Source organism: Castor canadensis, chromosome 1, assembly GCF_047511655.1.
Source record: "Castor canadensis chromosome 1, mCasCan1.hap1v2, whole genome shotgun sequence".
NCBI classification, from domain to species: Eukaryota; Metazoa; Chordata; class Mammalia; order Rodentia; family Castoridae; genus Castor; species Castor canadensis.
In genome coordinates this window covers 87,485,498-87,510,664 of record NC_133386.1, presented here as the reverse complement: position 1 = coordinate 87,510,664, position 25,167 = coordinate 87,485,498, and the positions used below count along the sequence as shown (strand labels likewise).

The 25,167-nt window shown below is 34.9% G+C and overlaps 1 protein-coding gene across 5 annotated transcripts in view; it reads left to right on the top strand.

Annotated features, from left to right (window-relative positions):
• Window positions 1–25,167, top strand: part of Col12a1 (collagen type XII alpha 1 chain) — a 120,095-nt gene that overhangs the window by 7,916 nt on the left and 87,012 nt on the right. For 3 of the 5 annotated variants that reach the window (XM_074079357.1, XM_074079361.1, XM_020167266.2), the window contains exons 3-13: window positions 2,284–2,400; window positions 3,639–3,782; window positions 4,201–4,260; window positions 7,279–7,542; window positions 7,726–7,890; window positions 9,831–10,004; window positions 11,170–11,460; window positions 11,658–12,260; window positions 13,346–13,618; window positions 16,912–17,184; window positions 18,838–19,110. The exons of the other annotated variants lie outside the window; for them this stretch is intronic. In XM_074079357.1, the coding sequence (XP_073935458.1) occupies window positions 2,284–2,400; window positions 3,639–3,782; window positions 4,201–4,260; window positions 7,279–7,542; window positions 7,726–7,890; window positions 9,831–10,004; window positions 11,170–11,460; window positions 11,658–12,260; window positions 13,346–13,618; window positions 16,912–17,184; window positions 18,838–19,110 (2,637 nt within the window). The remainder of the gene's footprint in view (window positions 1–2,283; window positions 2,401–3,638; window positions 3,783–4,200; window positions 4,261–7,278; window positions 7,543–7,725; window positions 7,891–9,830; window positions 10,005–11,169; window positions 11,461–11,657; window positions 12,261–13,345; window positions 13,619–16,911; window positions 17,185–18,837; window positions 19,111–25,167) is intronic. 5 annotated transcript variants of the gene reach the window in all.

Genomic DNA, 25,167 nt, shown 5'->3' with positions numbered 1-25,167 from the left:
AGATTTTCAAAATTAATAAAAATATATTTTACATTGACTTAAGTTGACATGGGTCACACACTCATGCCTATTTTATTATTATTTTCTCATGGAACAAATAAAAACTGTTTAAATGGAATGATAATCCTGAAAAGTTGTACATATGATAAAATCAGCAAGAAGACAAATGGAATGGACTGTTTTGCACATGCTGGCTGGCCATTTTTCCCTACTTTTGAATCCCAAGTACCACATCTGAGTTTCTATGAATACCTTGAAATCCTCTGAAATGTTAAAGACTTTTCCCCACAGTCAATTTTTTCAGTTTATCTGGAATCCTGGTCATTTGGATATCAACAAGGTGGGCTGCTGCTGGCCTTCAGCAGTTTTAACCTAATGTCTGCTGCTTCAGGTCAATTTCCTTCCAAGGTTGGTGGTACTGTTTTTCCATGTACTGATTTTTTTTTTAAAGCCTGCTCAGGCCAGTTGCGTCTGCCTTTGCATTAAATTTGTCCTGAGCCATTGCTATAGGAACAATATTTTATAATGATATTCTTAATACCTGTTGTCCTATTAACATCTGTTGCATGCTTATTATACTAAAGCATGACTTCAGCTAAACCTGGAAATATGACTACAGACCGAAGAATGCATGTAGCTTGATCCCTTAATCTCACTGCCTGTGTATGGATAGTAAGAAAGTAACATTTATTTCTGTATTAGTATATCCAAGAAAAAAAAATAAAGTCACCTCCTACTGTTGGAAGCAGTAGTTCATTAAAGCAAATGTTTGCTTTATTTGTTTTATTTGCATTAAAACATGCTATTAATATTATATAAATTTCTAACCCCAGTTTGAATTCTTACTCACATCTTAGAGTTACTATTGCATTTCAATTGACCTCTATAGGAATCTAAGAAAAGATTGATTTGTACTCTCTCAAAATACACGCAAAATTCTAACCCACAAGGAATATTTTCAGATTAAAATATTTTAAGAAAAATATAGCTGAAAATAATCTCACTTTATTGATTTGCTTCAAAGGTAATAATTTTAATGCACTGACCATGCACTGACAGTGAGTCAGTACAATGCTGCATGATGAGGCATGAACATTGCAGAAGAATATCATTATAAAATATTTTGGAAACGTCTTTGTGTAATGACTATTGTACATGGAAGCTTTGTTCATTGTGGGAAACTAAAAACAAGTCAGCATTTCATTGACCTATGCATGACGCTGTATGGTTTTGTATGTGAACTATTCCTCTCCGTATTTCTCAGTTTTTCCTGTCATTGATTTCTCCAAGTTTTACGCACAGTCATGTCTTCCCATTGCTGATTCTTCTCCCTTCTTTTCTTTAAGTTCTGTAAATAAATGTCCACAAAATATTATTGATGTTGTCTTTTCATAATTAACCATTGTTTTGTAAAGGACCATACTGGCATTTTTATTTTAAAATGCCATTTCTAGTATGGAATATACCTGCTGCAAAGAAAATATCAGTGTCATTGTTGGTTTACACCTTGGAAACATATAGCAAGTTGGTGTAAACAGGCAGAATATTAGTTTTGTAAACAACTGTAGATCACTGTTTATATACTTATAGATTATTAACATCCCGTATTATTATTTTTGAATATTCATCTACATGATTGTGAATATGCATTTAAGTGTATATTTTCTTGTAAGACCTAGCTGTTTTCCATGATTTCCCCTTTCCATTAAAATACATTTTTATTTTTGCCACAGATTGAGATTTATCACACAACAATTACAAGGCAACAATACAGAGAATGAAGCAAAAATATTATCAATTCCTTTACTCATCATGGAAAAAAGTATTATGTCAATGTTCTAAATTAACTCCTATGGTTGTATACAGGTTGTGAGTTGGCATGCTTGTTCAAAATGCACTCAGCATGTATTGGAATTCCTTTAATTGTGATGTGAATTGTTTGCATATGTGGTTATTATATGTGATTTCATTGTACTTGTATGTACTTGTATCCAAATATGTTTCTATTAAGCTTGATTTTGCTGGCCATTCTTGAATGACCTAGCAACTCAAGACTCAAAAGTGTTTTGTGCTGTCTTCTGTAATATGTATACTCTCTGATGTTTTGTCATATCTTGTCAGCTTTTAAATTTATTCTTATCCAACAAGATATCTTTTATATTTGTTGGAAACAAATTTATGCAAAGACAACTTTAGTAAGCTTTGCTCAACATAATTCATCAATTATATTGACAATTCTACGACATTGGAAAATGTAATTAATAGCAACTCTCTTTTTTACAGTTGATCCACCTTCAGACTTGAATTTTAAAATAATAGATGAAAATACTGTTCACATGTCATGGGCAAGACCAGTTGATCCAATTGTGGGTTATCGAATAACAGTGGATCCTACAACAGGTAAGTTATAGGATGTTCAGTTTTAGGACAGAGACATCAAAGATGCTATAATCCAGCCTCCTCGCTTTCTCCCATTTCCTCACGAGAAAGCCAAGATTTAGCAAGCTTGAAGGATTTGGTTTACATCACCAGATATTTGGTGCAATCAGGTCTGCACATTTCCAGTGCAGTATCCACTGTTATATTTTTATGGTATAGAACTTTATTTACATGGTTAGCTATGCCAAGCCTTCTGTGGTTAAAAATAGACTGTAAATTTTTTGCCTAATCAGAATATTGTTGGTAATCTTTGATTTTATAAAGTAGAATTCTCTCTTCTTGACATTCTTCCTGAATTACGTAATATTTTCAAACATTTAAAGTACCAAATGCTGAAATGAGCTGTTAGGCCTTACCCAGTGTCCCACACATTTTAGTATTCAGGGACATTTTTCTGGGATAATGGCACATGACAATGATATGACATAAATTTACTTTGATGAGGTAGATCCTGTAGATTATAAACTGAACCCTTAGAAGACAAAACAAAAGAGACAAAGCAAAATGAAACAAAACAAATCAAAGCTTGTTCCCAAGCATTGTCTTTACTGTTAATGATGGTGCCCAAGTATGGAGAACCTAACGCTTTTGATAACTTTTAGTTCTAAAATGGTTTGGATAAATAACCATTTCTCCTGGCCAACTAGTTAAAAGTTTTCATTGGCTGACAATAGAGATAGATGATATCAATATAGCTTATTCTATAATTGTGTTTACTTATCTTTGGCTTTTACAAATACCAATAACTCTCTCTCTCTCTCTCTCTCTTTCTCTCTTTCTCCCCCATCCCTCTCTCCATCCCTCCCTTTCCCTCTCTGCTTTCCAATAATGTGTAATTTAAAATTAAATTATTTTTGCTATATTTTTTACTTACAAAAATTGTTATTTACTATTAGTCTTCAAAAGCAATGAAGTTGTTTTGATATTTTGGTATACCTTTAATCTAGAAGAATCTGGATCCTTCAAAAAGTATTGACTATGATTTTAACAAGTAAAGACAATGCCAGTATATACTTGACTTTGTGGAATTCAAAGATTTAGTTTTGGAAGAGAGTTTGAAAATAATGTTTGGATGTCCAAAAAATGCATACATTAAAGTGGTCAGATTTTGGGTGCATTTGAGAATTGAAATATATTGAGTTGTGTGATAATTGAGAAATATTTTGTTGCATTCACATTTTTCCTTTCTATATTTCCAGATGGGCCCACTAAGGAATTTACCCTTGCAGCTAGTACCACTGAAACTTTATTATCAGACCTTATACCTGAAATAGAGTATGTGGTGACAATAACTTCGTATGACGAAGTAGAAGAAAGTGTACCAGTTATAGGCCAATTAACAAGTAAGCACATATATAAACTTAAGTACTTTTTTTTGTTTTACAGATTTTTCCATCTTCATATGTAATCTCTTATTGTACAGAGTCGATTTATATCAACACTAACATTCTTTTGTGATCCTAGTTATTGGTGGATATGAATAATTCATTCCTGACTTATATCCCTGGTCTCTGAAATAGCAGAAATATTCTGATTGGAAATTATTTAAAGCATTAAACTTTTCCAGGCAATAATGTGAAGTCATTTTTTTTCTGGAATTTCTCTAAAATCCCATGTGAAATAATTTATTTTCAAGGAAATTCTTATTTGGCCAGCTAGCATGACTTTATATTTGAATGACAATATTGAAGAACAATATATTTATTCTCCTTTTATTTGTTTGGGTATACTTCCTTTTGTAATAATGAGGTTTTGACTTAGTTCAAACAGGTGGTCCAACAAAGCCTGGGGAGAAAAAACCTGGAAAAACAGAGATACAAAGTGAGTGTTTCCTTATATTTTTGCTTGAATTTGTAGAAGTCATAAATGTAGCATTGAATAGATTCTTCAATTATACACAAAACTGATCTTATTTCTGTATTAATTTCTATAAGATTTATCTAGAAATGTAAGAGATGTGTAACCAAGTAGTTGTAACACTGAAGTTCTGATTTTCTAGCCGATTTTTCATTATAAACCAAGCTTAGCTGTATATTGTGATCATGTCTAGGATATTTACATCTTCTTAGTTAATGGCACTTTTTCCAATCCCTTTCAGAGTCTCTATAAGATATCTTTAAGAAATTGGTGCATTTGTAATCAGATGAAAGCTGTTTTATTTAGTCTAGATTTTGTGGTTCTTAGCCTTGTTTTGTTTTGTATTGCTTTGCCTGACTTGATGGACTATTAGGGGTTTCTTGGACTTCTGATTTTTACCACTTTGTAAAAGTTGAATTTATGACCCAGAATGACAATAAAAGATTATAAACACAAAATCCTCTTTATCTGGAAAATTTCCATACAAATTTAGATGTCTAAACAAATGCTAAATAATCTGACATGAAGTTTGTAATATGCAGTTGTAATGCTAATATTTTCCCAAACCATCAATATTTATTCTAATCAAAGCATGATGCTAAATATAGACTTTTTATTAGACTTAAGCTGGTCTATTAAATACTGTGTAAAAATCATTTAAGTAGGCGACCTGTATTTGGTTTGCAAGATTTTCCAGGACCCTTTCCTCCTCTTCTTAGCCAAATACTTCTTTTATTATCTACCAGCTGACCGCAAGGACAAAAATATCAGAAAATTCATTCAGTGCTCTCTAACAAACACAGATTTTCATGAAAACCAACCTGCCTCCTCAACTGTAGAGAAAGGGAAAAATGACATATTCATAACTGATCTTTGGTTATAAAAGCTGATAATTGTATTTTAGTACTTTAAGGATACCATATGGATATTTTTTGTGGTACTGGAGTTTGAACTTACGGTCTTGCACTTGCTAGACAGGAGCTCTACCACTTGAGCCACACCTTCTATCCTTTCTTGTCCTGGTTATTTTTCAAAAAAGGTCTTGTGTTTATGCTGACCTGGATCACAATCCTCCATGTATGCTTCCAGCATAAATAGATTTTATTGATTGAAAAGAGATCTCATCAACTTTTTGTCTAGGCTGGCCTTGAACTGTGATCCTCCTGATCTCTGCCTGCTGAGTAGCTAGGATTACAGTTGTGAACCATTGTGCCAGCCAACACATGAATTTTTGACTTTTGAATTAAAATGATTATTTCCCTTCTTTGTTTAGTGAAGTAGATTTTAGTTGTCAAACATTAGCACATTGATGGTAAGGGTAATGTATTTTAGCTTCTTTGCATCATTTTATGATTATTTTTACTTCTGTTAGACTCCATGGATCCTGTAGATTAACCCAATTGGAAACTTAAGGCCCTGAAAAATGTGTCAGAATACTTAAAAATTTCCTCTTTTCTTCAACTCAACTGCATTTGCTTTAACAACAAGCAATGGTTTTATATTTATTAGTTGATAAATACCAAGGAATAAAAACTTTGCCTACATTTCTTTTGTATGTCTCCCAGATTTTTTTTGATGTCTTTAAAACATCAAATAGTACTTTATTGAGTATAATTTTACAAATAGTAAAGTGCACAAATCTTAAGTGTGTTCAGCTCTACATGTTTTGGAAAACACATGCCTGTGTATCATAATCCAGATCAAGATACTAAGCATATCCATCACCCTTCTGTACCTCTCGAATCAGTTACCCATCCTTGCTTCTGGCAGTCACTGTTCTATGTCCACCACCACAGATCATTTGTGTTTACTCTTGAACTTCACATAAATGGAGTATCCTTATAGTATTCCTCTCTCATTTTGCAGTTTTTCTTTCTCAGTTTCAGTTACCTGCAGTTAGTAGTGGTCTGAAAATATTAAATGGAAAATAGTAGAAAAAGTTCATAATTTTAAATTGTTGCCATTCTGAATAGCATGATGAAATCTCATGCCATCATGCTCAGGAAGTGATTCCATCATATTCAAGCGGACATGGTAACCACTAGTCATTTAGTAGTCATCTCCAGTTTTGAATTGATAGTCACAGTGCTGGCATTTTAGGTAATCTGTGTGTAGGATCTTAGTGTTGCAGTGCCCAGTGCCTGTGCCATTCACTTCACTTCATCTCATCTTGTTGGCATTTTATTATGTCACATCATCACCAGAAGGGCAAGCACTGGACAATAAAATATTTTCAGAGAGTGAGAGAAATCACATTCCCATAACTTTTATTAGAGCATATTGTTATTATTCTGTATTATCTATCACTAGTTATTGTTAATCTCTTGTGCCTTATAATCAGAGGTGTGTAAGTATAGGATATGGACATTGGGATTGGTTCCAGGACTCCTTCTCTGATACCAAACTCCCACGGATGCTCAATTTCCTTACTTCAAATGGTGTAGTATTTGCATGTAAATTTAAATAAATTTTTACTTGTAAAAAAGAGTGGGGATATGGCTTATAAAAATAGGTAGATTGATAACACAGATATTTGGACTATATTGTCATAGAGAACATGTCACATGTCTTCTTATCTCTTCTTGCATAATACCTTTTTTGCTATTAGAATATAATTGTAAAAAAGGTTTCATTATATTTCCATACAAGCGTGTAATGTAACTTGATCATATCCACCTCCTCTATTGCTCTTTCTTATCCCCCTCTTTTTTGGGGGACACAATTCAAGTGGTAGAGCACTTGCCTGGCAATGTAAAGACATGTAGTTCTAGAAATGTCTTGATGAAGGCACTGAAAATGTTTTTATGTGTGCTAATAATATTTTAAATTCTCTTGTGCATGTGAATGAAGAACAATGGGTAAATACATCCAAATGAGTAGAGCAATTCAAGAAGGTAACATTTTGGCAGTATTAGCTTGTGTGTCTTAATGATGGACTGATTTAATAACGCATCACTTAAAAATATACCCAATGTATTTCAGAATGCTCTGTCGGTGCCTGGACTGACTTGGTTTTCCTCGTGGATGGCTCCTGGAGTGTGGGAAGAAATAATTTCAAGTACATTTTAGACTTCATTGCTGCTCTTGTGTCTGCTTTTGACATTGGGGAGGAGAAAACAAGGGTTGGAGTTGTTCAGTACAGTTCTGATACCAGGACTGAATTTAACTTAAATCAGTACTATCAAAGAGATGAGCTTCTTGCTGCAATTAAAAAAATCCCATACAAAGGTGGCAACACGATGACAGGTATGTTTTACAGGTTTATTACTGTTTAAAGCAAGTGAAATATCTGTTTTAGAAAGAAATTAAGCTTTGCTCAATTATCACATATTAAGTACCTTTGGAATTAATCACATCCATTTCACATCCATTTCGATTAGTAAAATTGAGTGGTGTAGAGTGAATGAACTTGTTTCCTTTTCTCTTTAGGGGATGCCATTGATTACTTGGTCAAAAACACTTTCACAGAGCCCGCTGGAGCAAGGGTTGGCTTTCCTAAAGTAGCAGTTACTGTTACGGATGGCAAGTCTCAAGATGAGGTGGAGATTCCAGCACGAGAGCTTCGGAATATTGGAGTCGAAGTTTTCTCTTTGGGTAGGTTAGGGTTGATTACTTATTTTCATTTAAATCTACACTTAAATACACTTAGTGCTTAGGAAGATGAAGGATTGATTCCTCAGGGAAGGTCGCAATTAGAAGTGTTTATTGCATTTTATAGTGTAGTATTAAGCCAAATTGCCTTTGAGTTAAAACTTTTGCTTATCTTTTTCCCTCATATAAGTCGCTTACATATGCATTAAGTGAGGTAACATTTGCATTTTTTGCCAGCTCTCTACTTTTCAAAGAATACTGGGCCAATGATTCTAATAAAGATCCTTCTTGTAGTATCATTAGCAGATTTTATGTGTTTTCTATATTACGTAATACTTGAAGAATTCACAGGACTCCAGCCCATTCAGGACTCTGGAAGAAAAAAGTATTGTCTTTACAGATGGCAGAGACAAATGATGACATGGTTGAGATGACAGCTCAGTTTGTTTTGCTAACCATTTGCTTTCTTCTTTGACTCGTCACTTTATGTGAAATTATAAAATTCCTTTGTCATCTGAATAGTTACATATTTGTTACGAAGCAAAGCAATCCTGACTTTTGACTTAGGAAGGATTTGAAAAATGACTCAGTTGTTTTCTTTTTTAAAATTGTATTGTGCTGAGTGGGGGTACATTGTGGCCTTTACAAAGGTTCTTATAATATATCAGGTATATCATACTTGAATTCACCCCCTCCACCATTCTCCTTTGTCCTTCCCCCCCCATTTGAGAAATAACTTAAATAGGTATCTTTTTTCCATTTACATTCACGTGTACACAGTATTCACACAATATTCACCCTCTTTACACCCTTTTCCCACCTTCTCCTCCCTCCCACTGGTATCAACTCCCCCTAGACAGGACCTGTTCTTCCCTCCTGTTCTCCAATTTTGCAAAAGAAAGGAAAAAGAAATGACAGTTTTTCTCTTTAAAGATAGATACGTAGGGAATTTCTTTGTGGCACTACCATGTATATATGTATTATTGCCAGATTTGGTTCATTTCCTCTATTTTTCTTCTTCTACTTAAGTCCCTTTTTTATGGTTTCAATCAGTTTAAAAGTTCTATATTCATTCCTGTATAGTGAGTACATCAACCATATTCACCTTAACTTCCTTCTTTTACCCTTCCCCTCTTGTGTGTGACCACCCCTTGGTGTGTCCTGTTTTTCATAATATTGCTACATTTGTATTTGGTCTATATTCTGCATATGAGGGAAAACATGTAGCTTTTGGTCTTCTAAATCTGGCTAACTTCACTTAAGAGGATGTTCTCCGGTTCCATCCATTTACCTGCAAATGACAACATTTCATTCTTCTTTGTGGCTACTAAAATTTCATTATATATAAATACCACATTTTCTTAATCCATTCATCAGTAGTGCGGCATCTTGGCTGCATCCATAACTTAACTATTGTGAATAGTGCTGCAGTAAACATGGGTGTGCAGGTGCCTTTGTTGTAACCTGACTTAGCATTCCTTTGAGTATATCCGTAAGAGTGGAATCGCTGAATCACATGGCAGTTTTATATTTAGTTTATTGAAGAGCCTCCATACTGTTTTCCATGGTGGTTGTACTAACCCACCAGCATTGTATGAGAGGTCCTTTTTTCCTGCGTCCTCGCCAACATTTGTTGTTTGTGTTCTTTTTTTTTTAGGAACTAAGGCTCAGGGCCTACACCTTGAGCCACTCCACCAGCCTATCCCTTTTTTGCTGATGGGTGTTTTTGAAATAGGATCTCATGAACTATTTGCCTGGGCTGGCTTTGAACCATAACCCTGATCTCTGTCTCTTGAATTGCTAAATTACAAGCATGAGCCACCAGTGCCCTGCATTGTTTGTGTTCTTGATGATAGTCATTTGAAAGACTGAGAAAGCAAACCACTTCTTTAAGTCAGCACTTTTCTCATTTCAATATATCCTTGACTTTTTGTTTTTTGAAGGCATTAAAGCTGCAGATGCAAAAGAATTAAAACAAATTGCATCCACACCTTCACTGAACCATGTCTTCAACGTGGCCAACTTTGATGCCATTGTGGATATTCAGAATGAGATAATTTCCCAGGTGTGCTCAGGTGTCGATGAACAACTTGGTGAATTGGTTAGTGGAGAAGAAGGTGAGTGTATTGTTTGTCAAGTGCTCTCCATGTGCTAGTATTTTCCATTAATTGATAATACTTATAGCTTTACAGGGAAACTTTAAACATATCCTCTCATCATTATCCAATTATATACTCCATTTATATTTTAGATCTGAACTTGTTAATACCATTTGCATTCTTACCCCCATTTATTGGAAGACTCAATAAAATATATCATTATAAAGTTCTTAAAAATTTGGGGGGACAAGTGTTGATTTTCTCTTTTCCTTAAGACCCTTTTGTGCATGTTTTCTTCCCATAAGTAAGGTTCTTCTGGTACTTGCTTTAACTATTTTACAGTCTAATTTAAACATTGGAAGGCTGGAGAGATATTTATTTTAGCATTCTACATCTTAAATAAAAATAACATTGTCTGTTAACTAGCCAAGGACAAGGATTTTCCATTATCATATTCCGCTTAATGTTTTCAAAGCCTTTGAGTGCTTCAGAGATCAATCTGGTCCTCCCACATCTGGAAAGTTTTCCCATTCCTATCAGTTGATTGCTTCTAACTACACAGAAGAAAGAAGAGCCATTTCAAAACGGCATTTTGCAAGCATCCCTTTGAACATTAAAAAATCACAATTCAAAGCCTTTATATTTTTCTATTATTGTTTTTCTCTCAGTATGAGAATTGACAAATGATTAAAGATAAGTTCTAAATTGTTACATTTTCAACCTAAAACCCTTTAATCTCTAAACCCCAAGTATTTTGGCAATGTTCATTGGCTCTAATTCTGTCTCAGAACTTCTTATTACTTCATCAATTCCGAATATTTTTCTGTCCTTTACTGCCTCATCCCTAATGTTTTTCATCTGCATTATTGTGAAATACATCTCTTTTCATTCCCACTTTCCTCAGTTACTTCTCTTTACTCTTTTAAACCATGCTAATCTTTCATCGAGGTGCATTTGTGTATACGCAGTGACAGGCCAAGCTGTTGTTCTGCCACTGTGTGGGAACCCTTCTGTATTTGGGTCAGGGGCCACATGACAGGTGCTCACACCCTTCCTCAAGGTCTTTCCTCTTCTACTGGCATTGGTCTGAAAATTTCCATTTCCCATAAGACTCAAATCTAAAGACCTAATTAATAGTCTTATATCTCATTGTTTTAATTGCTGTCCATTTCTTTCTTTTTAGTTGTTGAGCCTCCTTCAAATTTGGTTGCCACAGAAGTCTCATCAAAATATGTTAAGCTAAGTTGGGATCCATCTCCTAGCCCAGTGACTGGCTATAAAGTCCTCCTCACACCAATGGCAACAGGAAGCCGACAGCATGCTTTAAGTGTGGGGCCTCAGACGACCATGCTCAATGTTCGTGACCTCTCAGCAGACATGGAATACCAGATCAGTGTTTATGCCATGAAGGGGCTGACATCCAGTGAACCCATTTCAATAATGGAGAAGACTCAACCAATGAAAGTTCAAGTGGGTAAGTTGTACCACTGGGTTAGGAATATATGAAGGTCCATTTGGCAGTATGCCCTACTGATTCAGACTTTATTTTAAACAGAATATTTACAATAGTTTTCTTTGAGAGAAGTATGTTTACTAAGAAACCAAGATATCTATATTTTAATGATTGATTAATATTTGCTGACGTTTAATGGACTTTCTTTGTCTTTACAGAATGCTCACGTGGTGTGGATATAAAAGCTGACATTGTGTTTCTGGTTGATGGTTCCTATAGCATTGGGATTGCAAACTTTGTTAAAGTTAGAGCCTTTTTGGAAGTTCTTGCAAAAAGCTTTGAGATTTCACCAAACAGGGTACAGATAAGCCTTGTTCAATATAGCAGGGATCCTCATACTGAGTTCACTTTGAAAGAATTTAACAAAGTTGAAGATATAATTAAAGCAATAAACACTTTCCCCTACAGAGGAGGATCTACGAACACTGGCAAAGCAATGACTTACGTTAGAGAGAAAATATTTGTGCCTAACAAGGGTTCAAGAAGCAACGTACCAAAGGTCATGATTCTTATCACTGATGGCAAATCATCGGATGCTTTTAGAGATCCTGCCATAAAACTAAGGAATTCAGATGTTGAAATCTTTGCAGTTGGTGTGAAAGATGCTGTTCGCTCAGAATTGGAAGCCATTGCCTCTCCTCCTGCTGAGACCCATGTGTTCACTGTGGAAGATTTTGATGCTTTTCAGAGGATATCTTTTGAACTTACACAATCGATTTGTCTTAGAATTGAGCAAGAATTGGCAGCTATAAAGAAGAAAGGTGAGTAGACTTTGTAAAGTAAAAGTTACCTCTTCATTCTAAAATTCTAAAATTATTGATAATATACTTCTTCAGTTCTTTTTATGTACAGGATAAAGTAACTTTCCTATGCTATTGAAAATTATTGAGTTTAGTTTATTTAACACAAAATGTGACTTTCTCCTGAGTATGCATCCTTTCTTTGTTGGTGAAAAAATTGTTTTCCCCTAAGAGTCATGAGATGTTTTTGCTCCTAAATCCTTTCATAGCCAATTAAATAGCCACCAACTGTCTACCGTGTGTTGGATATTGACCTAGAGCCTTTGGACAAAAGGTGACCAAATATTAGTCCTGAATCTTTGAATTCTTTTTGTGCATTCTCTTTCATGGATTCCAAGCACCATTCTTCACATCTGGAGCTCCCTATTCTCTTTTATTTGTCTAATTTCTCTTTTCCAGTGTTTAATGAAAAGTGCCATCCCTTTAGTTAAACATTTCCTAACTTCTAGCACCCCTGTCACTTTCACTCGACATTCACATGCACTACTTTTTCTGTTAATAACTGCACTCTCTTATCTCTCCTTTTTGGTTGTCTGTCCTCTAAGGACAGACAATGTGCACTAAGCATTGCCTTTTCCTGTGATTTAGTTCAACAAATATTTTTTGTTAGGAAAACTTCATACTTTACTTTGAAATATCAACCTACCTAACCATTAAAGTTTAATATTCAAGTACCAGGGATGAATGGGAAAAATGTGGTAGTTCATCTTAAATCCGCTATTATTTAAACATTCTACTTGCAGGGAGGGCTATTCTACTACTTCTCTGTCTTAAGAAGCTCCAAACTCAGATTCAATTTTAATAGGATATGTAAATAACATAACTCAGTATTATGCAAGGTCAAGGCAAATGACAAGGACCGTGGAAGGCTGAGAGGCTTTCTCTCCATGGTTATATTGGAAGAGTATGCAGTACTCAGTACATCGGTCTCAATGACCACTTTGTAAAATGAATATAAGCAATTTCAGAAACATGTAGTCATGACGTCCATTTTTGTTTTCTAGATGTAAAAAATTTAAACTATGTCTTTTTTTTCTCTTAAATAGCTTATGTGCCTCCAAAAGATCTTAGTTTTTCTGAAGTGACTTCTTATAGTTTCAAAACCAACTGGTCACCTGCTGGAGAAAATGTTTTTTCATATCACATCTCATACAAGGAAGCTACTGGGGATGATGAGGTTACAGTGGTGGAGCCAGCTTCAAGCACCAGTGTCATTCTCAACAACCTGAAGCCAGAGACCCAGTACTTGGTCAATGTGACTGCAGAGTATGAAGATGGCTTCAGCATTCCCCTAGCTGGAGAGGAGACCACGGATGAAAGTATGATAGGATGCTACTACAGTTTTTCAAAAATTAGTGTTACAAAGTTTCACTTTGTAATAACCATCTGCTGTATAGTCTAGAATTCTGAATATCTTTTTAAGATCTTGCATCTTTAAAATATGGCTCTTCATAAATTCTTTTAAAAAGAGAAAAAACTTTTGAGTAAAAAGATTTATTTTAGTGAATTTGAGGTTAAGAGACAGAGGATTGCTAATAAGTGTAGAATTAACTTTTGAAACACTTATCGATCTTTTTCTGTCCCACATTTCAGCAATGTCATGTTTTTAACTCTTCTGCTATTGCTTTGCTTTGCAGATATAGGTTGCCACAGTTTCAGTTTTTTAAATAAATTATAGTAAAACATACATGACATAAAATTGATCATTTTAGCCACTGTAAGTGTACATTTTAGTGGCATTAAGTATATTTACCTAGTCGTGTCACCATTACCACCATCCATCTCTAGAATGTGTAAAACTGGAACTCTGAGGCTGTTAAATAGTGAATCCCCATTCTATGTCTGCCTCACTCCTGGAAGCAGACATTCCACTTTTTACTTCTGTGAATTTGATTACTTTACACCTCTCATCTGAGTAGAAACATTGTATTTGTTGTTTTGAGTCTTAAGACACAAAATATAATGTCCTCAATATTCATTCATGTTGCAGCATGTATCAGAATCTCCTTTCTTTTAAAAGGAGATACATACATATTCCATAGTATGTGTATATCACATTTTACTTATTCATCCATTGATAGATATTCAGGTTGCTTCCACCATTTGGCTATTATGAATAATCCTGATATGGGAATGGATGTACTTAGTTTTTACTAATGTTTTTGAAGCATTTGTTTAAATGTGTCCTCTTTACTGCATAGAGTTGAATACCTTTTGACATAATGCACTACATTTGACATTTTTAACCTGCTTAGGAGATGAAGGCAAGGCATTTACTCTTTTACTGGGGTTTGAACTCAGGGCCTTGTACTTGCCAGGTAGGTGCTTTACCACTTGAGCCATGTCCTCAGCTACTCTTAACATAAAGAAAGTGAATATTGAAAAGAAAAAGAAAATGAAAATTATAAGAGAGGTCTATTCTCTTTTTTTGACTGGAAATAGGAAGGAAAGAGCCCAAAAGAGCAACATGAAGGATTTAATGCTTTTACATGAAAGCATTTGCTGAAAGAGTCAGCACACACTGTCATACTTTATTGATAAAGCTAGAGAATCTCTTTTCCTCTGAAACATTTTTTGCAGAAGATTGATATTTTTCTTTTGTTCATGGTTGACATATATATCTGCCTGAAGGCCAGCAAGTAATCTCAGTGATCTAAGGGCATCGTCTTCTAACTTTTGTGATCCTATATCCTAGAAGCTCCTGCTTAGATATTTCTAATTTTCAGTTGATTTCTTGTAATGCATGCAGCTGCTGGATGAACCTGACCCTTTGTCTTCAGTACTTTAAGCTAAAGATGGGAAGTGTGTCTCAAGAAGAAACTTGAGTTTCAAGGTTTTTTTTTTGGCAGCACTGGGGTTTGAACTCAGGGCCTCATGCCTATGAGGCAAGCACTCTTTCTACTTGAGCCACTCCACCAGACCATGAAGGGTTTTTGAAACTGAATGCAAAACACCTTAATTAGCTATTGAATTCCATAAGCCATTTTTTCAATATTTTCTGCAAAAATAGGGAAAATAATTATGTTAATGGCTGTTTCAGATCTCTTAGGAATTTTAATGTGCCAGAGGTCTGAACTGAGGTGTTATCTCAGCCCTCTCCTCAAACAGGAGAGGCCAAGTAATAGTTTTGGATGGGAAGAGGTAAAAGGTACAGATGATCTAGAGTGAAGAATTGAAAATTAACTGTACTACTAGACATTTTAGGGAACCAAAACTTGGGAATAAACACGTCTATCTTTAACTTTTTTTCCTTTCTTTTTTTATTATCATATTGTACTGAAGGTACATTGTAACATTTACAAAGTTCTTACAACATATCATAGTTGAATTCATCCCCTCCATCATTTTCCTTTATTTCTTGCACCCATCTTCCAACTCTTGATCAGTTGTGTTGTCGGTACTTAGTTTTTAATATGCTGAGCAACTTTACCCTGTTTACAATTGTATTGGTGCCATTTGTTTCAGGCCATGAAGCACTGTTTTCCCCTTTCTACTATTCACAGGATTCCTTTTATCACAGCAGTTTTCATAAAAACAAATTGTAGAAATAAACACATTAAAATCCCTACCTGTCCCTGCCGAAAATGAGTTCAAGTAGAGGCCACTGTATTCATATTCATTTTAGTTTTTAGTGATTGGACTTCTACAATATAATTTGGGGGTGTATTTCTAATTCTACTGCTTATAGTGAAGTCTTAGACTTACACTTTTTAGTCAATAAGGAAGTTTCTGATTCAATACCTTCATTAAACTGATAATTTTTGAGCTCCAGCTCTCTGTCAGATGCTATGCTAAGTGTTTCCATGGATTAGCTCATTCAACCAAATCAGTAATTCAGTTTGTAGTCATGTGTTACCTATCTATTAAGCTTCAGAGCCAGGATTCAAACCCATCAGTCAACCTGCCTTGTTTGTTCTGACTAATTTAAACTTTTTCCTTGCTATACTTAATGAATCTTGGGTGTCAGTTTGCCAACTATTATTTCCTTTTTTTCTTGAGAGATTAAATTTATTTTCTTCTCTTTGGAGTAGTCTATTGATGTGTTGAATTTTTGAGCATACTCTAATTGTTTGTAGTGTTTAAATAAAGATGTTGTACTATAGTTTCAACTCAGTCTACTAAGAACACAATAACCTTGAGTTCACCTTTCCTGAATGTGTTGTCCATATGGACGGTTTGGCCTCTTGAATAAGTAGGTGATTTAAACATGTTTACTAAACACACAGCCAAATAATATTCTCATTTGGGCTTAATGAAAATTTCATTGATGACTGTGAGTCTATGTGTATTATCCACATTGCAATTTAACTTCATGATTTAGGTTTAGCTAAATTAACATTCATTAAGTACCAGTCATGTGCTTGCTCCCTTGCACATAGGATCCAATTTTCCTCCAAGTCAAATGACTATACAGATAAAAAGTTAGTCGTGGGACTATTTCAGAATTTATTTTAACCTATGTCTAAAAGAATGCTATAATCAGGATGTTTGCCAAAAAACTGTTCAAGAATTTAGTTGGAGAAATGCTGCAATTTGGTATTTAAAGGCTATATTTTGTATTTTTCACATAAAATCAACTAACTTTTTCCACATACGTGTTTTTTATTTTCAGTTAAAGGAGCACCTCGAAACCTAAAAGTGACAGATGAGACTACAGATAGTTTTAAAATTACCTGGAATCAAGCTCCAGGGAGAGTTTTAAGATATCGGATTAAATATAGACCAGTTACTGGTGGAGAAAGCAAGGAAGTTACCACCCCAGCCAATCAAAGGAGGAGAACGCTGGAGAACTTGATACCAGACACAAAATATGAAGTATCTGTAATTCCTGAATATTTCTCTGGACCTGGCTCTCCATTGACTGGAAATGCAGCTACTGAAGAAGGTAGAGGAAGTACGCTGATCATAGGGTAACAACTGCAGTCTTAGGCTAGAGGGGAAAGTGCACACACTCTCTCTTGATAACAAAAGTCACGACACAATTTGTCTCAATTTCCTGAGTATCTTACACTATAGTCCTTTTGAATTAAATCTGTTCAAATTTTTTACTTATTAATGATATCACTTAATGTGTCAATAGAATTTAGATGCTATGTTATGGTTTGGATATCTGTAAAAATATTATTAAATTTTTTAATATAGATTGAGAGATTACTAGGGATTGCAAATCAAACCACTTGGCACCAGTAAAACAGATTATATTTTATTTCTTCAGGAAGGTTTTAAACACTAATTTGTTTTTGTTTAAATCAAGTGGTTAGTCTTGCAGGATCAATCCCGATAATTGTTGCAAATTATTCAAAGTGTTTGATATGTTATTTCATGAAATAAAATAAGGTATTAATAATTTAATTTTATTCTCCATCTTTAAAGGTTTTTTTTTAGAAGTAATGAAAATGCTAAGTACATATTAACAATAATGAGCAGTTATGGATCATCTATTTGTATCAGTTTCTGCACAAAGGCTTTTTCCTTATCTCATTTAATATTTGCATATTCTACAAAATTTTTGTTATTATTGTCATGCCAGTTTCACAAGGAAAACTGAAGCAAAGGAAATTAAATAATAGCTCTAAGTCACATACCTAATAAGTTGTGAATCTAAGTTAGTGGATTTATTGCCCAACTTCAGACATTCTCAAGGACTATTCATTGCAGTGTGGTCCATACCATCTCCCTCCCTCCCATCTACCACTTCCCCTTCTTTCCTCTGCAACTAGCTCATTACTCTTTCCTGCTGGAGCCCTTATCGTCTCACCTGCCTTCTTCCTCCTCTCTCTTCCCTTGGGAAGCTACTATTTCACTTTGTCTTTTTCTTGCTGGGAGTCTAAGATTCTTTGTGCTGGGCACCATAAGTCAATCAAACACATCTTCATCATTCTGTTCTTTGGAGTAAAACTGGCTGAGTGTGATGTGAAAAAGAGGGTTGGGTGTCTTGAGACCCTTCAGAGATGACATTGCCAATCTACCAGGGAAGTCACAAAATACCAGATGTTACAGTTGCAAAGGGATAGGTGGCCCCTTGGAGTTATACCCAAAGATTGGTCTCACTTAGCCTGTTTCTTCTCTTATTTTTTTCCTTGGGTTGGCATCATTTTAAATCATTTATCATTTTTATCCTATCAGCATAATTTCTTGACTATTACCTTTACATGTCCATAGCATTACATGGATAAATTGTTTTTATTGAGGACTTAACAGAGGTGATAAAAATCTACATTGCAATACTAATCAGCATAAGTATATTTTATGTGTTTTATTCTACTTTTAGGGGAAGTATTTTACATGAAACATTTTAACATGAAAAAGTGTACAAGAAAGATTTTAACTTGGGTAAACACAGAAAAATAATTGGATGCCTTTTGCTTTGTTTCTGCTAACATCTAGAGCCTGATTTAGAAATGCTTAAATTTTGTTGTCTAGGCGTGTGTATCTAGGATATAACTTTGATACAATGCACACACATATGCAAAGTAAGTGTTTTTCAAGTCATTTTATTAAATAATGGGTTTTGATGTTATTGTTGTTTTTAATGAAGTTAGAGGGAATCCAAGAGACTTAAGAGTCTCTGACGCCACAACATCAACTCTCAAATTATCTTGGAGTGGGGCACCAGGAACAGTGAAACAGTATCTCGTCACCTACACCCCAGCAACAGGAGGTGAAACTCAAGAGGTCACTGTGAGGGGAGACACTACGAACACCGTGTTGAGCAGATTGAAGGAAGGGACACGGTATGCCTTATCTGTGACAGCCTTGTATGCATCTGGTGCTGGAGATGCCCTTTTTGGAGAAGGAACAACACTTGAAGGTAATTACTACTACATTTTAGGGAAATCCCTCAGCTGTCTGTGATTCTACATTTAGGAAGCCTATTCTTTTATAGGGAATATCTTGGAAGTAACTCAACAGTGTTTCTTTTGGTTGTGTCCTTCAACCTTCAGATACTCACCTGCATTTCTTTTAAAGATACATTCATGTTCAGTCACAATATTTTCTCTTTTATTGTTGTGCTGGGGGTACATTTTGGCATTTATAAAAGTTTTTACAATATATCAAACACATCCTACTTGATTTCACTCCCTCCATCATTCTCCTTTATCCTCCCTCCCCCATTCCTGGAATAGTTTCAACAGGTCTCATTTTTCCATTTACACACTTGTGCACACAGTACTTATACCATATTCACTCTCTTAAAATCTTTCCCCACATCCTTCTTCCTTCCACTGGTACCACCCTCTCCTAGACAGGACTTGTTCTGCCCTCCATTCTCTGATTTTGTAAAAAAAAAAAAATGACATTTTTGTTTGTTTAAGATAGCTATTCAGGGAGTTTCCCTGTGACACTTCCATGTATATATGTTTTATAACCTGAATTGGTTCATCTCCTTTATTTTTCTTCTTTCTACCTTAGTCCCCTTTGTATGGTGATTTCAACAGGTTTAAAAATTCTGTATTCATTCTTATATAGGAAGTATAGCAACCATATTCACCATCTTAGCTTCTTTCTTTTACCCTCTCTTTCTGGTACGGGACCTCCCTTTAGTAGTCAGTCACAATTTTTTTTTGATTCTAAAGATTATCTTTGTCAAGAATGATATATTAAAATCTCACATAACAAAACATACTTTTTAATTCATAGCAAACGTATTCTCTTGATCTGTGATTTTTTTTTCCAAACCAGATGAATAGTTAAGTTGTTTATAAGTTTATAGCTCTGCTCAAATGGTATAGAAAACATACCGACTTATATGTATGTGTGTTTGTATGCACACACATGTATATGTATGTTTGACGACATTTTTTCTAAGGGAGATACACAGGAAGCAAAATTAATTTTTAAAACTACAGTTTTCCATTTCCTGAGAAGGAATAAAGTTAAATGGTTTTCAAGTTGCTTAAAAATATAGTTAGTTTGAAACTAAATTGCAGTAATAAAAAAATTTATTTTCCACTTACACTAGCACTCTCTACTACAGTGAAGATTACAAAAAATGTTGCTGGTCTGATTTTATTAACATATTTATCCCATTGCATTGTGTGTGGTAAACTTGACAAATATGTGAAAGCATAGTTGTGACTAAATTAAAACAATAGATGATATTTTGCCCCTGGTTATTCCATTCCATTTTATTATACTAACCTAGCCAAATCCACATACCATATACAGGAGTAGGATATGATGGTAAATGCAGGGAATGGAAAGCCCAGAAGCAGAGCCAGCCAGGCAACTGCTGTTGAGGGCTCTGGTTTTCTAATCTGTTTTTCTCTTGGGAGAGAAGGTGGTTAGAGCAAACCTTAAAGGAATGTTTCTTCTATCCAGAGGCATGGAGTCAACCTGCAAGAGCTTGCTGTAGGTTGAAAACTTCATAAAATACCTCAAGAGCATTGTGGCTTTCATCCCAAGAGCAAAATATCGTTCTTCTTTTTTTTTAAAGTATTTGGTATGGTCTACAACCATCCCTAACTTGAATTTGTTTCCTAGTACTTTTTTTTGTTGTTGTTTTTTTGAAACGCAGAAAATTTCCCTGTCTCTGTAAGAGAGATTTATGACCACTGGCACTGGGGAAGTTCCTGGTTGGCTGTAGTATTGTATGCAATAGAATCACAAAGGCAGAGATTATTACTATTTCAGATCCAAGCTTCAGAGGAATCTGAGCACAAACCATTAGGTTTGATTTACATTGTTTTTTCTTCCTGTTGTTATTAAACTAGATAGGCTTAATGTGATTAGTAAAGCATTGCTATGTGTGTAAATGCGCTTTAAGTCTTGATAGAAATGTTAGTAGTCATGTTAACACTTAGAGAGAGGAAATCTTGCATTTATAAACCTCTAAATGAGTAATGCTCATTTATATTCAGGGTTTTGTCACAAATGAATGAAAATATGAGTATGGGAATAGTATAGTCTTTTAAAAAATCTTTGAGTGTTGTGTTTTGGCTATGGAAAGTATGACTTTTCAGTATTTCCTTTGTTTCAGTTGCTGTAGCAACCTTACCAGTGTTACATGAATGGCTTCCCACAGATCAAACCAAGCTAACTCACTGACATTTTGTTACAATGAAGGTTTTAGCACATCACAGGAATTCTGCATTTTGTTGAATAACATGGGATTTCTTCAAGATGGGCTAAACAAGTCCTCTGTGTTTTCCTAGATTTACTGCTGTCTCATAATTTGAAAAATCGTACATTCTGGGTATAACAATTCTGATATTGCTAAGGAACCTTAGTACAATTGCTGAACAGTAATTCATAGTTCCTTTTCTGTGAGTTAATTGCTCATCAGAAAAGAATCTAACTAAAATGGGAGAGGTAATAGCTATGGAAGACATTTCTTGTTGCTTGTGCAGACTCTGAAGTTGAACTGTAATTTAATTAAAAGGCTTTTAAGAATTACATGTTACTTAAAGTAACTGAGTTAACTTATCAACAGTGAACTCTGTCCTTTGGAATGGTGGTGCTAATTCATTGGTTGTAAATCAAGTGGATTTCCACATGAATGTTATCCAGAAGTAGGTCTTCTGTATTCTGTGGTGGAAAGTTGGATGACTTTGGAGCTAAGCTTTAACGGAAAAGACAAATTGATTTAGAAGAGTGTTTACATTACATTTTCAATTTAACTTCTATTTTTGAAAGTGGTATGTGAAACTTAGTGAAAGCTGGCTGGAACAATCTATAAGATGAAATGCAGTTTCATTTCATGATGATTAATTTTTCAGTTAGCATCACTGGCTAATTTGTATTGTAATTATATTTGAATTGGATGATAATTTGCTCTTTAGAAAGTAAATGGAAAAGGGCTAAGGAAACATTTAAGTAAGAAGCTGAGGCATTAGTTCTTTGGCCTAGAATGTGGAAAAAAAGTGTATAAATCAACCCCTTATGGATGTTCAGATGTACCTGCCTGAATTACTTCCCTCAACAACAGCACAGATGAAATGCAAGCAGGCATGGAGAAATGCCTTTTGAATATATGTATGTGAATATGTTTTATAACCAGGACAGAAATTCTGAGTATCAAAAATTCAAAACCTGATAGCATTTTATACCTTTAAATCTATGACAGAAATGCATTGTTACTATTGGACTTACACTGGTACTATATTTGGAAGAATACAGTATATAGGAAACTATTTAGATGGAATCACAGGAATAAAAAGGATGTAATCTGCTGTTACAGAACATTACTTGCTTGCAACAAATGCCAGAGATGCTTTACCTGAGATAAGTGTAATATAGGGAGCATAGGCATGTCTAGAACTTAAGAAATCAAACACAATGGGTTAAATATTATTGAAAAAAATGTTACTTAGGTGAAACACCTGAACAAATGCCAGCACCATAAAACATACATTTGAAGGACTTAGAACAGGAGGGAGGAAGCCACTGTTGCAGCAGAAGTGGATCTGGGCTCAGAGAAAGATAGTGAGACAGGAACAAAGTCTCCAGGGTTTGGTTTCTGTTCATTGTCATGGCTACTATATAGTCACGTTTAAGGAATAGTAATGTTTCCAGAAGAGAGGCCAGAGACCGGACTTCTGACTTCTCTTCCTTCTTACATACTCTAAAGTATGACTGTTGCTTAAGCCCTACCTAACAAAACTAAACCAAAACAAGCCAAATAATTTCTCCCTGTAATTATTGATGTCTGGAGTTCCTTATATTGAGGACAAAAGAGACATTGTAATATAAACAAGCAAATGCCTGGCTAGATAACACTTTGAACCTCATCCCATGAAAATGTGACCAACTGTTCAATAACAAGTATGAACTGAAAGCCATGGTTGACTTTTGAAGACAGGATAGAGAGAAGAGAGAGGGGTGAGCAGCCTTGTGTTTTATGGGATGGACAGGATGTGAGGAGAAGTTTAAATGAACTTCTCAGTCAACTGAGGATCAGCCTTGAGATCATTCTGCTACCACCAGGGTGATTTGTGGTACATGGCACTATAATCGTACAGTAAAGGAGCCATGGAGCTTCACCATGGGCAACATTTTGACTCGTTTTTCTTTCACCACACCTGCCTTTATTTTTAAGGAGTCCCATTTCTCAGTGAAAGCAAGTGTTAAGTTTCCTTCTGATACTGACCAAACACACCTTCCAATTAAATAGGCCTCAAAGAGCTGCAGGAAAAGAAGAGGAACAACACAACAACAAAAAAGATGGAGATAAGAATATAGACTAGTAGAAGAATTAGAATCTTTAAGAGCAGACTTAAAGATTTTTAGAAAACATCAGTACTTAGGCACAGCCACAGATATTCTGATTTAACTGATTGGGCAGGGGTAAGCTTTTGGCTCTACAGCCAATTTCATGTGTCTGATCAGGTCCAGTTCAGCTGCTGCTGAGGGCTAAGCCCTAGGATGTGACATGGCCTGCTGGTGGCCAGCTCAGCTGGCTGCACACCTAGTGCCAATACCAACCTGGCCACTTTCCATCCTGCATTTTACCATGTGTACCACAGGGTGATATACAGCTGCTTCACTTTTTGGTAATCTAATGTCTGGCTAAACCAAGATCACATTTTTAAAAACTTCAAGGGTTATAGATCTGATAAAGATTGCATGTCATAAGTGTTATCATTTCCTCAAAATTTTTGCATTGCAAAATGTCTTGTAATACAACAGATAAGAACACTCAGCTCTTTTGGAGAAGAAATTTATCAATATGTCTAATAGTGTAAACTTAGCATTTAGGAACATCCTTAACAAACTGACTGACATGCAAGAGATCCATTTGTCTTTCTAATATTGGCTTCTGAACTGATGTATCTTTCCCCCTTCTTTGGAGTCTGTTTCTTTGTCACTAGCATGGAATGTAGTAGTGAGAGTGCCTACAAATAATGTCTTTACATACCACAGACAGAAACTATGACTTTTTGAGGATTTTTCCCCACGGTGATTGAGAACGTTCTCAATGTTCACTCAAATTAGTGTTGTCATGCCACTAATGAGGACTCAAATATTTTTTAGTTGATAATTTCATTTGCATCTTAACAAATGCTTTTGCAGATTGTTTTCAGGACAATGATAAACCTGGCAGAGATTTTTATTGTCATTATCCTAGTATTTTGTTCTAGCTTTATAGGTTTTGGAGTGCTAAAATAGTTGGTGAAAATCCATGGAGAGACATGTCTGGTGACCTGGGATCCTTTTGTTTTAAGCTCAGAAGTGTCTTTGTGAATGTATTTTTGCTTCAACCATAATTCTCTTCCTGTTATTTTTCTCACAGTAAAACCATTAACTTGTATTTGTGAGGTTGATGTCTGTTGTCATGGAAATAAACAGTGTCACAAATTCACTTCTGTAGAAAATAGGGAGAAAATCAGACTGAGAACCACAGATTTTAGAAAACACAGAAGCTGAAATTATTCCTTGCAAGTTACCCTGGTGTTAATTTGGAAGATAATTCCCACATCCTAACTAACTTTGTCTTGCATAGTTTTGGAATGTCATTCATTCAGTATTTAGCTCATTTAAATTCAAGGTCATTTTCAAGAAAGGTCATTCCATAGTAGTTCTTCTTGACTGCAACTTAAGAAATTTAGGAGAAAAGGCCTATATGGAAAAATTGTATTTACCAAGCAAAGGAAAAACATACTGCATCTTTAAAACTTAGAGACTTCTTGTTGGAAGCCATCTATTAAAATGGCTAAGAAGCAAACAAAAAACCTCAATAATCAAACCAAAGGAAAAAAAAAAAAAAAAAAAACCAAAAACAACCTGAAATTGCACTTTTCTATTTTTTTGCAAGTAAAGAAAACAAAATAGTGTTCAGCAAAAGAAAACTTTCAAATGAGAATTAGCCTTCAAGTATTTGGGGAAAAAGTTAATGTGTTCTTGAAAATAAGTATTCTTGGTTGCAATA